At 33.0% G+C, this 14,446-nt stretch overlaps 2 protein-coding genes across 5 annotated transcripts; one reads left to right on the top strand and one right to left on the bottom strand.

Moving 5' to 3' along the window:
- The first annotated feature begins 1 nt into the window (after window position 1).
- Window positions 2-5,481, top strand: LOC110706383 (probable WRKY transcription factor 3). The gene is made up of 4 exons (XM_021884304.1): window positions 2-680; window positions 1,675-2,378; window positions 2,470-2,628; window positions 4,793-5,481. Exons 1-4 carry the CDS (start codon window positions 252-254, stop codon window positions 5,070-5,072), a joined length of 1,572 nt encoding a protein of 523 aa, XP_021739996.1. The 5' UTR covers window positions 2-251; the 3' UTR covers window positions 5,073-5,481.
- A 795-nt stretch (window positions 5,482-6,276) lies between these two features.
- Window positions 6,277-13,569, bottom strand: LOC110706384 (protein ENHANCED DISEASE RESISTANCE 2-like). 4 transcript variants are annotated; one of them, XM_021884306.1, is made up of 10 exons: window positions 13,423-13,569; window positions 9,930-10,036; window positions 8,846-9,234; window positions 8,566-8,649; window positions 8,288-8,456; window positions 7,827-7,989; window positions 7,620-7,748; window positions 7,336-7,515; window positions 7,018-7,140; window positions 6,277-6,841 (listed from the first exon to the last, which is right to left on the bottom strand). In XM_021884306.1, the coding sequence occupies exons 3-10, from the start codon at window positions 9,120-9,122 to the stop codon at window positions 6,728-6,730; spliced, it is 1,239 nt and encodes a 412-aa protein (XP_021739998.1). In that variant the 5' UTR covers window positions 9,123-9,234; window positions 9,930-10,036; window positions 13,423-13,569; the 3' UTR covers window positions 6,277-6,727. The 4 variants fall into 4 exon arrangements, with proteins under 4 accessions (XP_021739998.1, XP_021739997.1, XP_021740000.1 ...); XM_021884305.1 differs by lacking the exon at window positions 13,423-13,569 and having other exon boundaries at window positions 9,930-10,216; XM_021884308.1 differs by lacking the exon at window positions 13,423-13,569 and having other exon boundaries at window positions 8,288-8,420; window positions 9,930-10,212.
- Window positions 13,570-14,446: the final 877 nt, after the last annotated feature.

The following is a 14,446-nucleotide window of genomic DNA, read 5'->3' as shown; positions in this document are numbered from 1 at the left end:
TACATTGAATGTTTTGTAATCTACTCCTTGATCCAAAATTTGTTTTTTCCAAAAGTACTCTTTGATCCTGATAAATAATTAAACAAATATAATTAAAAAACAAAAAAAAAAATCGAAACTCATAGAAAGGCACTTCAACCTTTTCTCTCATTTTTCTTGCAGCACCTGCTCAGAAGAAAAAAAAAAAGAAAAAAAAAAAAAAACAACCGCGCAAGTGCGAGAAGAGGAGAGAGAGAATTGAAGTAACAAAAATGGCGGATAACAAAGACGCACCATCCTCAGCTAAACCACCGCCGGCGCCACCGTCTACGTCGTCGCAACGGCCGACGATAACACTACCTTCTAGAGCCGGGATCGAGTCCTTGTTTACCGGGTCAGGTTTCGGGCTCAGCCCTGGCCCGATGACACTGGTGTCCAATTTCTTCTCCGAGAACGATCCTGATTCCGACTGCCGCTCCTTCTCTCAGCTCTTAGCTGGTGCTATTGCTTCCCCTCGACCGCCCTCTGAACCGGACCAAGTCCGGTTTAAGGATAACCGTCCTTCCGGTTTGCTCATTTCTCCGCCGCCGCAACCGCCGCCACAGCAAGGCGGCGCCGGAGGAGGAGGAGGGTTTTTTATGCTTTCTCCTGGGATTAGTCCGGCTACTTTGCTCGATTCGCCTGGTTTGTTTCCTGGACAGGTTGGTTCTTATAATTGTTTGTTGTATGAGTTTTGGATTTTATTGTTTTTGTTTTCTAATAATTTGGTGATTGTGTAATTTTGCCGAAAAAAAAAATGTAAAGAAAGATTTTTGGTAGCAAAATGTAGAGTTGACTTAGTGAGGACTTGGGTTTAAAGCTGATAAGACACAGATGTAATCATGAAATTTTATTTTTGTTGGGATTGAAGGGAATGATTATGATCATGAATATGATAAATTGATAATGATGATGAATTTTGATGGTGGGTTTGTTTGATTTCGGGAATGGTGAATGGGGCGAAAGTAAATGATTTGCTTTTTTAAAAATTGATATTTAAGAATTTTATGATGGATTGCTACCTCCCGTTGAAAGAAATTTTGTGAATTTTGGTAAAATGCCAAGGTATTACTCAGAAAAATATCGGAATTTGAGCAAGAAATGAGGTAGAATTCGCGGTAGTAGATTCATGAAGCTTGCTTGCTGAGAGATATATATATGTGGGTACTTAAAAATAATGTCTTTCTGTTTGTAAGAGGCAGTGTGAATTATAGGTGATTATAAATCTGTTTCAGACACTGGTTCATGCTGAATTTTCGTTTGTGTATATTAAGTGTGTTGTAGTTTGTACTGAAAAGCATTTGATTCTTTTTATGAGGCCTCATAACCCTTTAGCACAGGAAGTAGATGGATCTCTGTTACAAAAATGAGCACAATTTTCACAATGAAAAGTATTCAGTGTTTGGTTGACAAAATTTTCATGCTAAAGAGTTTGTGGCGGTCATTTTGCACATTAAAAGGAAACAGTTTTCTTACATGTATATTTGTGTTCATCAAAACTTTCATGGGAAAAGAGTCTATGTCCCTTTGAGGCTTTGATTAATTATTCTTTCATGGACAAACTGTTTTGATTCTACTAGGAAATCACGGAAGACACATATGGTTGAAACTTGAAACTTGAAGCCGTACCTCTAATTATAGAATGTTTGTCTGTAGGGCCCATTCGGGATGTCTCACCAGCAGGCATTAGCTCAGGTTACTGCACAAGCTGTGCAGGCCCAAGCTAATTTGCATATGCAAGGTGGCTTTCAATCTTCATTAGCATTAGGTCCTTCGGCATCAGAGCCATTTCCAGGTTTTGCCCCCGATACATCAGTGCAACAGAATATAACATCTTCTGCACATGATTCCAGAGATATTAAGGAGTCAGCCCAAGTTTCTGGTTCTGATCAAAGATCAAACTACTCATCAATCATTGTTGATAAGCCTGCTGATGATGGCTACAACTGGAGGAAATATGGACAGAAGCAAGTCAAAGGAAGTGAGTATCCACGAAGTTATTACAAATGCACACACGCTGGTTGTCCTGTCAAGAAAAAAGTGGAGCGTTCTCTTGATGGCCAAGTGACCGAGATTATCTACAAGGGTCAGCACAATCATCAGCCACCACAAAAACGTTCAAAGGACAGCGGAAATAATAATGAAAATCTGGGAACTCAAGGAAACCCAGAGTCTGTTTCGCAGCCACAAGCTAGTAACTTGAATAGCAATAGTGACAGTATGGCTTACTCGTTGCCTAAAAGAGATCAAGAATCTAGCCAAGCTACAACAGAGCAATTATCTAGTGATGAGGAGGAAGTGGGCAATGGTGGAACTAGAGAAGCCGATGGGGATGAAGATGAACCTAATGCCAAGAGAAGGTATGTATTGTATCTGCATTGAACCTATATACTGTTGATGCCTTGGTTTCCTGATTTTGTGCTGATCAGACTTTTTCACTTGCTTGCGAAGGATTACTGAAGTCCGGGTTACAGAGCAAGCAGCTTCACATAGGACAGTTACAGAACCCAGAATTATAGTTCAAACAACTAGTGAAGTTGATCTTCTGGATGATGGTTATAGGTGGCGCAAGTATGGACAGAAAGTTGTCAAAGGCAACCCATATCCAAGGCAAGTGAATTTTCTTCGGTTAATATATGGGTGACTACACGCTATATAGGAACTATTTCGAATGTTAACACTATTCCTTTATCAATTTTGAGCTTTTGGTAGTGATCCTTTTTGTGCATGATGATACTTATTGTGAAGTATGGCAAGTATCTGTTACTTTCAACTTCCCTATTTAATGATTGATAAATCTAGTATATCAATTTGTAGTCCATACAGATGCACAATCAACAGGTTATCAATTATCTTTCCAAACAACTCCTTATTAATTGGTGCATTGTGCTGCAAGTTTTTGTCTAGATTGTATTTTTGCAATTTTCTCATTATGATATTAAGCTGCATGTGTTATAATATCTGCTTGCCATCCCTTCAAGGAGCATGTATCAATTACAACTTCTTCACTATATTTATCTGAATATGCTGTCTGATAATGAGTTGGCGAATAACCCTTTTCCCTTTCTTCTGTACTTTCACCATAGCTGAAGCTTAACTTACATCTTTATAACTGTATTGGAGATAGTTGAGGTTTAGTGGAAGTTTTAACTGAAGGCACTTTCTAGCTCTGTGGTTGTATATAGCTGTCCTTTAGTCTCAAACATAACTTTTAGCTTTTTAATTATGAATGCTCTGTATTGCAATATTTGCAACTATATGAAAATTGGTCCCTGAATTGGAGTCAGGATGCTAGTTAAATATTCCATGTGATTGCTGCTTATTATGTTCTCAATGTGGCATTGGGGTGAGGTTGTTAAAGTGCTAATTTCTATGCTGCCAGTATACTAAAAGGTTTCGACTTCTTGTTGTTATTGTGCTAGTTTAGGTATTAAATGATGTGCGTAGTTTGAGTTTAGAATGCCTTTGACATGTTCAAGTCAAAAAATTTCACGTCTAACCTCTCCATAGACTGGTACTATCATTGTCAACTTAATACCTTAAGGAAGACTTCAAATGCATGTCAACCCTTCAAGGAATATGTATTTTTAAATTACAAAATTACTATCCGGGGCGTCGCTTGGGGTATACACTAGCTTTAGTAATTTAAATATGATCCCATGATAAAAGAGCCATGAATAGGAAAGGCATACAATTTTCTAATGCTGTTTCCTCAAACTGGCTGGAGTACAGGAAAAAAATTGGAAAAAGAGGGTACTTGATGCTCTGAAGTGTTTTGAGGTTTTGTTATTGTATTGACCAATATACTGCCTTGCTTCCCTTTGAACTTATCTTTTGTGTATTAGCTATCACGGAGCCTTTTAAGAAGATAAGATATAGGTAAATGACCTTATCATGTAAGGAATATGTATTAGTTTTGAGAACTGATCAATGTTCTGATGGTGTGAGCTAATCAGTTGCATTAGGGATCTTTTGAATTTGTTGGTTGGTTTTAGTAAGGTTACTGTGAAAATCTGAAACCAAAATTCAATTTCAGAGCTTTATATGGAACCATGAGGATCAAGTTTCTGTAAACTCCCCCCTTCAAAATAAATTTATTATTGCTATTGTCTAATAAGTATAAGAAATCCTAATTGTATATTTTTTTCCCAGAGATTTTCTATTGTGTTTGTTAGCTGTGAATTCTCTTCCGTAGTGTCATGGTCTTGTGTGATGTTAAAATTCAAATGCATGGATATCGATATAATATTGAGAGAGATCTATTATTGACCTTGCTGAAATTTAATACTATGTGATTAAGGAAGATTCAATAGTACATGCATTGTGCAATGATGCAAACAAAACCATTCTCCCCTGTAATTTTCATTTACTCCGTATTGTCTTTAGTAATGTGATTGTATAGAATTGTTAAGTTATGGTAGGATATCTGTGTGATAAACCATCAAGAAAGATATAGAAAATGGTGGGTCTGCCAAAAGTGCATGCATAGGTGTCCTGAAAGCCTGATCCTGGCAACAGGCTAACCAAGAAGGGAATTCGAGTTTTGAATAACAGTAGTTGTGTAAGGTATTAAGGTGTTCATCTTTGAATCATCTATGGGTAGAATTGCCCTTAATGTGTCGGAATTTATAATATCCATTCATGTTTCCAGTTACTCCTGTATTATTATAATCTATTTGGCATGTAATTTTATGTACCACTTAAGTGAAGTTGCCAATAGTTACGTTCGTTTTACAGTCTACATCCATCTGACATATGTGTACTTTCTCAACAGGAGTTATTATAAATGCACTTATGCTGGATGCAATGTGCGTAAGCATGTAGAACGTGCAGCCTCAGACCCTAAAGCAGTCATTACAACTTATGAAGGCAAGCATGACCATGATGTACCAGCTGCTAGAATGAGTAGCCACAATACAGCAAACAGCTCATCACAACTGAGACCACACAATTCAGCAGTTAATACCAATTCTTATGCTGGTAAGACAGAATTTACAAATACTCATCAACAACCTGTAGCACTTCTAAGGTTAAAAGAAGAAAGAATTACATAGACTTGTGTCAAAAGAAATTATTTAAGAGTCAAGATACAGATACAGATGTCCTTCAATATGTTGGATACTCTATTCTTTCTTTGAATCTGCTTGGCCAGAATTTTATCTTGGCCCAGGGACCTTGCAACTGATACACACAGGAAAGAGCCAAGTATACAAGAGATAGAGAACATTGTTGAATATTTGAAATCGAGAATCTCATAAATATCTGGGAAATATTTATGTTTTTATTGTATTTGTTAGTAACTTTGTTGTATGTGTAGATTGTGTACACTAGTCTAGTATCTAATTATTTTGATTTTTTGACATGTATTCTTTTGTATATGGGAAAACAAAGAATTGTACCACTTGTTCATTTATGTAGGAAAAAAAAAGGGTTACTGGTTCCTCTTCTTCAAATTTCATCAAACTCCCAAATCTTGAGACTTGAGCAATGAATCATAAAGGTATATGATTGCAACTTTGAACTACTTGAAACCAACTGTTTCTGCTGTTGTGGTGCTGGGTATATGTGGTTCTCAGGATTGCAGAATGATAGGATATACCTCTGAGATATGTAAGTAGCCGAAAACTGCATATCACAGTAGTGTTTTGAAAATTTTAGGGGCATCTAAAGAATTGGTCTGGAGATTTATGGGGGGTTATATCTGGGCATTATAGGGCTTTACTTTGTATTCTGCGCAATTGGAAACAAAACTGCAATTTGGTGTTCAGATTCATTCCAAACAGCTGAAAGTCCGAGCACAATGTAACACTTCTAGTACTTGGGTGTGGTAAGATGTCAACTCTTGCAATTTTGACCATTTTACATCAGAAAATTGCAACACTATGTTATACCGCATAATAATGGGGTTTAAACCTGTCAAAACTTGACACAACAAGAAACCTGACTCGAAAGTACTGAGTCTTGAACAATAGTTTTATGATCCTAAACTGAACCACAGATCTGGTTATGAGAACTATTGTTAGAAGGATCTACTCATCATTTTGTGGTCGGAACTGACAGTAAATAAATATGTTTGTTAGGATTTGTTACTTTACACATAAAATGAATGCATGATCCGCCAATATATAGGTAAGGCTTGTTTTAATTGAGTCATGTAGTTTCGGGTTAGCCTAATCTTTCAGATGATAAAGACTGCACCACAGTGTGTTCTGCAGTAACCATATTGTACTTATGAGGCTCGGAGGCTTCGAGCCCATGAACAAAAAGGACAACAGCCGCAACACCAGCCATTGTCATTCACTGTCCTGCCAATTTCCTAATACAAGGCCCTTCCAAAAGGTAGTCGAAAAAGGTTTTCTTTTGTGAATGATCAGTATGCAATGATACTAAAATTACAGTGTGCTTATGCTGTACAAGATAGCAACAAATCTCAGAAGAATGATGGTGTGCCTAGACTTCAAGAGAAGTTCAACAAAGATTAAATGACAGGGAGTGAGGAGAGATATGACTTCATATAGGAAGGACTTCTAGAAAAGAATTAGATTCTCCTACCATTTTATTATATTTTACCCTTCTCTTTAACTCACTAAAAAATTACTGTGAACTGTGAAGTATACAGATACAAACTATACAAAGAATGTGTCAACTGTCTTCATATTGTGATCTCTGAAAGGCTTCCCAGCAAACTAAACTTGTTTTCAATTTTAATTTAATCATCATTGAGGGTCATAAGTGTGGATATTTGGCCACTATTTACAAAATCGAGTTTATTCAGTCTCATGCAGCACAGCACCTTTTCTGGTAATTCCTCTGGTTTTTGAGCCTGAAATTCAATCGATTAATCGAAGAATGCTGTCAGTTGTGTTAATGAATACAGCATAAGAAAGAAACTTGAGGATAAGATCATGTCTTTAGAAACAAAAAGACTAAGAAGATTCTGACAAGACTAATCAAGACATCAGAAGTGTTTTTTTCTTGATAAAAAACATATCTTTGTACCTGAATAGTCAAACCAAGATCAAGAATTCCTTCTTTCAATCGTTCTCGCAATGATTCTAATGCTTTCCTGGACACATAACTGAATCGGTGCACATCTATGTCGATTTCAAAATAGTCAGGTCCCTATATGAAAAAAAAACAGGAGCATTATTAGATGCAGATTGCAGAATAATCACAAGCAATAGAAAATTGAAAGATAACACATTTGCCAAAATCATCAGAATTGTGCTCCTCAACTATAACAACTACGAGTACTAATTATTGAAACCGTGCAAATACTGATCCATCAATTCAATCAAGGAGAGGATGATGTCGAACCTTGAAAAATTCATGCTGAGGGCGTGACAGAACTGGTTTGTCCTTATAAGCATTCAGAAGTCTCTTTTCAGTAGAACTTAACTGAAGATCCTCCGGATTTACAACCCCTGACAAGATTTTAAGTCTTTCTCGGTAAGGAACCACTGATTTAAGCTTCTCAGTATCATTATCCACCAATTTCTGCATTGTAAGAACATGTCCTCTCTTTAGAACTAATTTTCTAGGTAATTATAGTATATGCCACATCAGTTTCCCTGCTAGTACTTTAGAGGCCAAACAAGTACCTTGACGCTGTCGATGAAATCTGATGGAACGTCTTGGTCAAAATTGTCAGATAGCCTGAAATACAGCACAAGGCTTATACCTTCACCATCGATATCACCTAGGAACATTGAAGGAGCATAAGTAGGCATCTGTGAAGAAAAACAGAAACATTAATCTTAGAAAATGACCATTCCCAAAAAAAATGCTCAAAGAGGAAAGTGCCAAACCTGTATATTAACAATCAATAGTGGCGGCAATTTGCTGTTCCCTTGAACTGAGGGAAGCTCAAGGTGCTGAGCAATGTGGCTTATCTTTTCTGAGCAAGCGAACAAATCTACACCAATGGGAGTATAAGGACAGTAACCTGGTGCTACATTTTTCATTTTGTCTCTGCATGTCAAAGATGTCATTTTGTGTAATTAGATCTTCACATCAACTTAAAATGTGCACTAAAACTTCTGATGTAATCTGTACAGTGTACGCAACAGACTTAGTCACCCCGTATTTTATAAATTTCACAACTGGTCAGATCAAATATGTTATTAACTTCACACTAAGTATTTACATTTATGTGACTTAGGCCTTTTAAGGTGACACTATGAAATTCGTGGTGACTGTGCTTGTTTACAAGACCTGCTGCAGAAGAGGACATACAAATGAAGGTGCATGTAAAAAGATATCAACTCACTTAAAGTAATTTTCGCCTCTAACCCTGAAAACTGAAGGTGAAATCGCGGACCAAGAGCCTCCTGATAGTGCCTTTTCATCACCATTAGCACATGGAATTGAAAGTCCTGCTTGGGGACGCAACATGTGTGCACCTGACCACAGGTTTGACATGTTGAGAATTTTTCCATCTACCAACCCCCGTAAACAATAATCATGCAATAATCAGTAAAATAGATGCCATGCTAAATATGAAACCATTCTTCAAACTAGTATATTGACATGAATGGTCCTGCTAACCTCCGAAAACACTGATAAAATCATCGTCAGATTCAGAATCTAGTATGCTCACTGAGTCATACCATGCTTCTTCCTGACAAATTCCTACATACACACAGAATACCATCATAAGATTATAAACCATGCTTGGTCTAAAATAGGCTTCGTTCTTTTCACCTTATTAAAATCTTTTCTAAATTTCTCAGAACTTATGATAAAACCTTTTCTTTTTTGTGAATTTATTTAAACTCAAATGAAAACTACTCCTTGTTTATTTAAGGTGTAAAGACAGAAGCCTTACCATTTTCATCGACGTGGTTCCAATGCACTTGGGTTAGATGGAATGATTTATTAGAGACCTCGGATCTCCTGCAAGTAGTGGTGCCTCCCTTATCAATGTCAATCTGTACAAACTCGCTCACAGAGATGCGGCTTCCTGTATCACTAAATGATTTCCTTTTGATAGGAGTCTCTCCCATGTTTGAGCTCAACTTTCCACGACACTTTCTCGATCTTCTAGTATACTTCTTCCTATGAGGAGCAACTTTAGAGTGTGTTGTTGAAACACACCCACCCATCTTTTATGCTTCAAAAACCCAACAACAATGATAGCTTTCCTAGCTATTCTGAGGCGCCCAACTAAGAAAACCTTCTACCAAACACGATGACACGTTCGAGGGAATTGAGTACCTATGATCACACACACAATTAGAACAACATTCATACACAAGAAATAGAAAACAGAAAAACAGACATCATTTCTGATGCTTTTTTATTTTTTAATGACAGAACATATAACAGCAAGAGAGGCATCAAATCTAGCCTAGCACAAAACATTGAGATAAATTTTTCTCAAATTTGTTACTAAAAAAGTTTACACAACCCATACCTAGCTAACATAAATTTTTACCAATTTTTCGATAAAAAAATATAAAAAAAATCCCAAGCACAACACATTATTACAAATTCGGAAATTCTATTCTTCCCTATTTTCCTTGCTACATATATGTCATGATCATCTCACTTTCAGCTAAGAAAATGCTCCACTGAAACATCATATTCATATATAAACCATAGTTTGTCTGCCTTTATGATCTCTAATAAACATTGCCAGCAAAATAATTCTATCAAATAAAACAATTATTAAAAAAAAATAAAAAAAAATGATAGTCCTCCAAAAAATTCATTTATTTTTGGTGGTCCTATCATTTTCATTCCAAACATCATCATCATCACCACTACAAAATAACTTTGTACATACATCAAAATTTACCAACATTCTAATCAATAAAACTACAATAAGTGTCGTATGACTAATTATTAATGATAATATTTCGTTTCGTTTATGAATCAATAAAACTGCAAAAATGAAAAAGAAAATTTACCTTTACAAAAATCAAGGGGACTTAATAATCAAAGAAAACTCTGGCTTTTGAAGGTAGCCTTGTAATAATCTTACTTCAAATAATTAGTACCCGCTTTTCGTCAATCCCTATTAAATAAAAATTACCTAGTAAGAAAAAATATAATCTGATTTTTATTTTATTTTATTTTTGAGTCCTAAAATTAAAGGATCATCCTTATATTTAGAGTTTTTTTTTTGCTCTATATATAAGGAGAAAGAAATCTGGGAATTTAAGGGTGCTAATGATTAATGCATAGCAACAAATGTATTCTACTAAAAAGAAAGGTAACAGAAAATTAAGCTTAAGTTTTCAAATGTCCACATCAAAATAAGTTAAGAAAAAGACAAGAAAATGTGAAAAATATTGAGAAAAATTAAAGAAGCCATTTTTACTCCCCTATAAAGTTTCTTCTTTTGGATGACCAACCAATAAATATTCAAATAATTTTTTAAAGTGGGTACAAGTTAATTAGTTTTATATATATATATATATATATATATATAGGGGAGGGATCCGGTAAGAACCTCTCCTTATATAAGAACCCAATCTTATATAAGAACCCCTCTTTATGTTCTAAACTTTTTTCGGCTTATATTCTAAAGTTTTCCTATGTTCTAATTTTTTTTCTGCTTATGTTCTAATTATTTCATATATTCTAAATTATTTTTTCAGCTTACATTCTAAATTTTTTCATATGTTCTAAATTATTTTTTCAACTTATGTTTTAAATTTTTTCCTATATTCTAAATTATTTTTTCAGATTATGTTCTTAATTTTTTCCTATGTTCTAAATTATTTTTCATATGTTCTAAATTTATCCTATGTTTTAAATTTTTTTTCCTATATTCTATATTATTTTTTCGGCTTATGTTTTAAATTTTTTCCTATGTTCTAAATTATTTTTTCAACTTATGTTTTAAATTTTTTTCCTATATTCTAAATTATTTTTTTCAGTTTATGTTCTAAATTATTTTTCATATGTTTTAAATGTTTGTTTGTTTATGTTCTAAATTTTTTTTTCTATGTTCTAAATAATTTTTTTCAGCATATGTTCTAAATTTTTTCTTATGTTCTAAATTTTTTTTTCAGCTTATGTTCTAAATTTTTTCCTATGTTCTAAATTATTTTTTAGCTTATGTTCTAAATTTTTTCCTATATTCTAAATTATTTTTCATATATTCTAAATGTTTGTTTGTTTAGGTTCTAAATTTTTCATATGTTCTAAATTTTTTTTCCTATATTATACATTTTTTTTCCTTATGTTCTAAATTTTTTTTTCAGCTTATGTTCTAAATTTTTTCTTATGTTTTAAAAGTTGGTTTGCTTATGTTCTAAATTTTCCTATAATCTAAATTTTTTTCCTAAATTCTAAAGTTTTTCTTATGTTCTAAATTTTTTCCTATATTTTAAATTATTTTTTCAGCTTATGTTTTAAATTTTTTTTCTATGTTCGAAATTATTTTTTCAATTTATGTTCTAAATTTTTTCCTATGTTCTAAATTATTTTTCATATGTTTGTTTGTTTATGTTCTAAATTTTTCCTATGTAGTAATTTTTTTTTCCTATATTCTATATTATTTTTTCAGCTTATGTTCTAAATTTTTTCCTATGTTTTAAATTATTTTTTCAGCTTATGTTCTAAATTTTTTCCTATGTTCTAGATATTTGTTTTCTTATGCTTTAAATTCTTCTTCTTGTTTTTTTTTTGGTTGTTGTAAATAGGTGCGTAGTCCTGGAGTTGATATAAATATCCTATGTGTTGCCCCTAGACATGCTACGCGAGAGGTAAGATATAACTTTTGTCTGCTTCTATACTTTTTCCATTATTTTTTGCTACTTTAGTGCCCCTTAACTTGTTATATTTTACTGGATATAGGAAGATTTCTTCGAAGAACTCCATTAGATGCTTTCTGAGATGCCTGAGGTTACAAAGTTGCACCCTGTGCCTGATGCTTTTGTCCCGGTGATGAGATTTAAGTTCAATGGGGTGTCCATAGATCTTCTTTATGCAAAATTGTCGCATTTGAGTTTCTACATTGCATGTGATTGTTTTCCTCGGCTTCTATGGGAGGGTGTTGATTTATATTAAAAACCTATTAGCTCAAGTGGTAGAGCACTATGCAAATGCATAGTTGATATAGGTTCGAATCCTACATAGGCAATATTTATAAATAACTATATAAGAAAAACTTTAGAAAATAGGTAGTAAAAGTTTAGAACATAAAAAAAAAAAAAAAAAAAAAAAAAAAAAAAAAAAAAACCTTTAGAACATAAGTAGACTGAATTTAGAACATAGGCAAAAGAATTTTGAACATAGGAAAGAATATTTTAAACATAGGAAATAAAAACCGTTAGAACATAGGTAGAAAAAATTTAGAATATAGGAAAAAATTAGAACATAGGTTGAAAAAATTTAGAACACAGGAAAAAAAAACTTTAGAACATAAGTAGACTAAATTTAGAACATAGAAAAAAAAAATTTTGAACATAGATAAAAGAATATTTAGAATATAGGTAAAAGAATATTTAGAACGTAAACAAAAAAAAAGAAAAAAAAAAAGAAACTTTAGAACATAGGTAGTAAAAATTTAGAACTTAGGAAAAAAAAACTTTAGAACATAAGTAGACTGAATTTAGATCATAGGCAAAAGAATTTAGAACATAGGTAAAAGAATATTTAGAACATAAGAAGAAGAAAAAAAACTTTAGAACATAGGTTGGAAAAATTTAGAACATAGGAAAAAAAAAAAAAAAAAAAAAAAAAAAAAACTTTAGTATATAAGTAGACTAAATTTGGAACATAGAAAAAAAAAATTAGAAAATAGGTAGACTAGATTTAGAACATAAGAGTAGAAAAAAATTTAAAACATAAAAAAAGAATTACAGAAATGCCATTACTAAAGGATGGTTTTAGATGGTTGGATCAAAACTAATAAATGGTTGAGATTGGTTCTTATATAAGATTGAGTTCTTATATAGAGGAGGGTTCTTACATGAGCCTTCCTCTATATATATATATATATATATATATATATATATATATATATATATATATATATATATATATATATATACATAAATTCCGCATAAATTATTTTTGAAAAGTCCTTTATCCTTTTTTTTTATTTGGTACCAATTTGACGAATGTATAGTTTATAATATAAGATCTAAATAATTGTGTTGAAATTCAGCAAGCCAACCTATGGAATCGTTTAGTGGTCATTTTGATTTAGCGAAATAATTTGGCATGCAACCTCATCGATTCTTTATTAAATTATCAAGATTTTGTGACATGCAAAACCATGTAGTGAAATTATACAAAATTGTAACCCATCTAAAACATAATGTATGTAACATACCTTTCTAATTAACCTAAGATCCTATATGTACGACTTTTCTATATGTACGACTTTATTGTCTATTATTAAGATAAAAACACGAATGTAAAAATAAAGTAAGAGAGAATGCAAACCTGAGGAGAGAAAGAAGCGAAGAATTCCGGTGACTCGACTGCACCGTTGGAATTCAACACCTCCAACTCTTCCCTAATTTGGTTGATTATTTTGATTTGCACCCCAAATCCCTCCTCCTCCTCCTATCCCACTAGTCAAACAGATAAAATAAATAAAAAGATAATTTAGAGAGAAAGAGAAAATAAAGGATGAAGAAGGTTAAATTATAAAGAGGAAAAAAAAAAAAGAACAAACAAAGGAAAATAATCAAACTGTCAAAACTTCCTATCCATTATCTTCGGATCCCCTCATTTCTTGCCCGCCCCCATTTTTAAATTATTCCCCCCTATTTTCTCTCTTTTTTTTTTTTAACTATATTTTTTTTTAACTAATTATTGTTTTTTAACTAATTATATTTAGTTAGTAGTTACCCATTTTCCAAAATTCCAAATATTATACTGATTCAATATTTCAATGCATTGTCTCTTGGAAATATAAGTTCATAATATATATAGAGAGCATTGATTTTATTTTGTGGTTGTATGAAAGATAATTCATTCACTTACTAATTGAAAATGGTTCAACTCAATCCAAGCTCGTCACAAATCTGACAACATAAGAGGCGCGCCAGTGGACCATAAAGACTCAATAATATCTATTTGTATGGGTTGTATATATCCTAAAGCAAATCTCATGATCAATACACTTATTAATTCTAATAACATGCCCTATGATTCAATTCATTGATTTGTAACACGTACTATGAGTTATGATACATTGACAACATCGTGTAATACTAGCCTAGGACGTGATAAAACTAATACCACGATCACTAACAATTGTAATTAAATTGAGGCGGAGAATTTTCCAAGATAATCCTGTCTCTTGGTGTTGTCCCCATCCAACGGACATAAACAACTGGTGCCAATAATTGTTGGATCAATTAAATTATTATTACGCTGTTTATATTTTGTAAGATAGATACTGTATTTAGAACATAATCTCATTAGTCATTATATGAATCATTGAATTGGAATTCATTCT

Source organism: Chenopodium quinoa, unplaced genomic scaffold (assembly GCF_001683475.1).
Source record: "Chenopodium quinoa cultivar QQ74 unplaced genomic scaffold, ASM168347v1, whole genome shotgun sequence".
Lineage (NCBI taxonomy): Eukaryota > Viridiplantae > Streptophyta > Magnoliopsida > Caryophyllales > Amaranthaceae > Chenopodium > Chenopodium quinoa.
Note: the sequence above shows the minus strand (reverse complement) of the source record. Positions and strands in the feature narration are given on the sequence as shown.

What these genes read in the sequence shown, in the direction of transcription:
- LOC110706384 (XM_021884306.1), bottom strand. Translation starts at nt 9,122, where the DNA reads ATGGGTGGGTGTGTTTCAACAACACACTCTAAAGTTGCTCCTCATAGG. An exon ending in TTTTATCAGTGTTTTCGGAG is followed by an intron (nt 8,457 to 8,565) that starts GTTAGCAGGACC and finishes GGGGGTTGGTAG; the next exon opens with ATGGAAAAATTCTCAACATG. An exon ending in ATCTTGGTTTGACTATTCAG is followed by an intron (nt 6,842 to 7,017) that starts GTACAAAGATAT and finishes ATTGAATTTCAG; the next exon opens with GCTCAAAAACCAGAGGAATT.
- LOC110706383 (XM_021884304.1), top strand. Translation starts at nt 252, where the DNA reads ATGGCGGATAACAAAGACGCACCATCCTCAGCTAAACCACCGCCGGCG. An exon ending in CTGGTTTGTTTCCTGGACAG is followed by an intron (nt 681 to 1,674) that starts GTTGGTTCTTAT and finishes GTTTGTCTGTAG; the next exon opens with GGCCCATTCGGGATGTCTCA. An exon ending in AAAGGCAACCCATATCCAAG is followed by an intron (nt 2,629 to 4,792) that starts GCAAGTGAATTT and finishes CTTTCTCAACAG; the next exon opens with GAGTTATTATAAATGCACTT.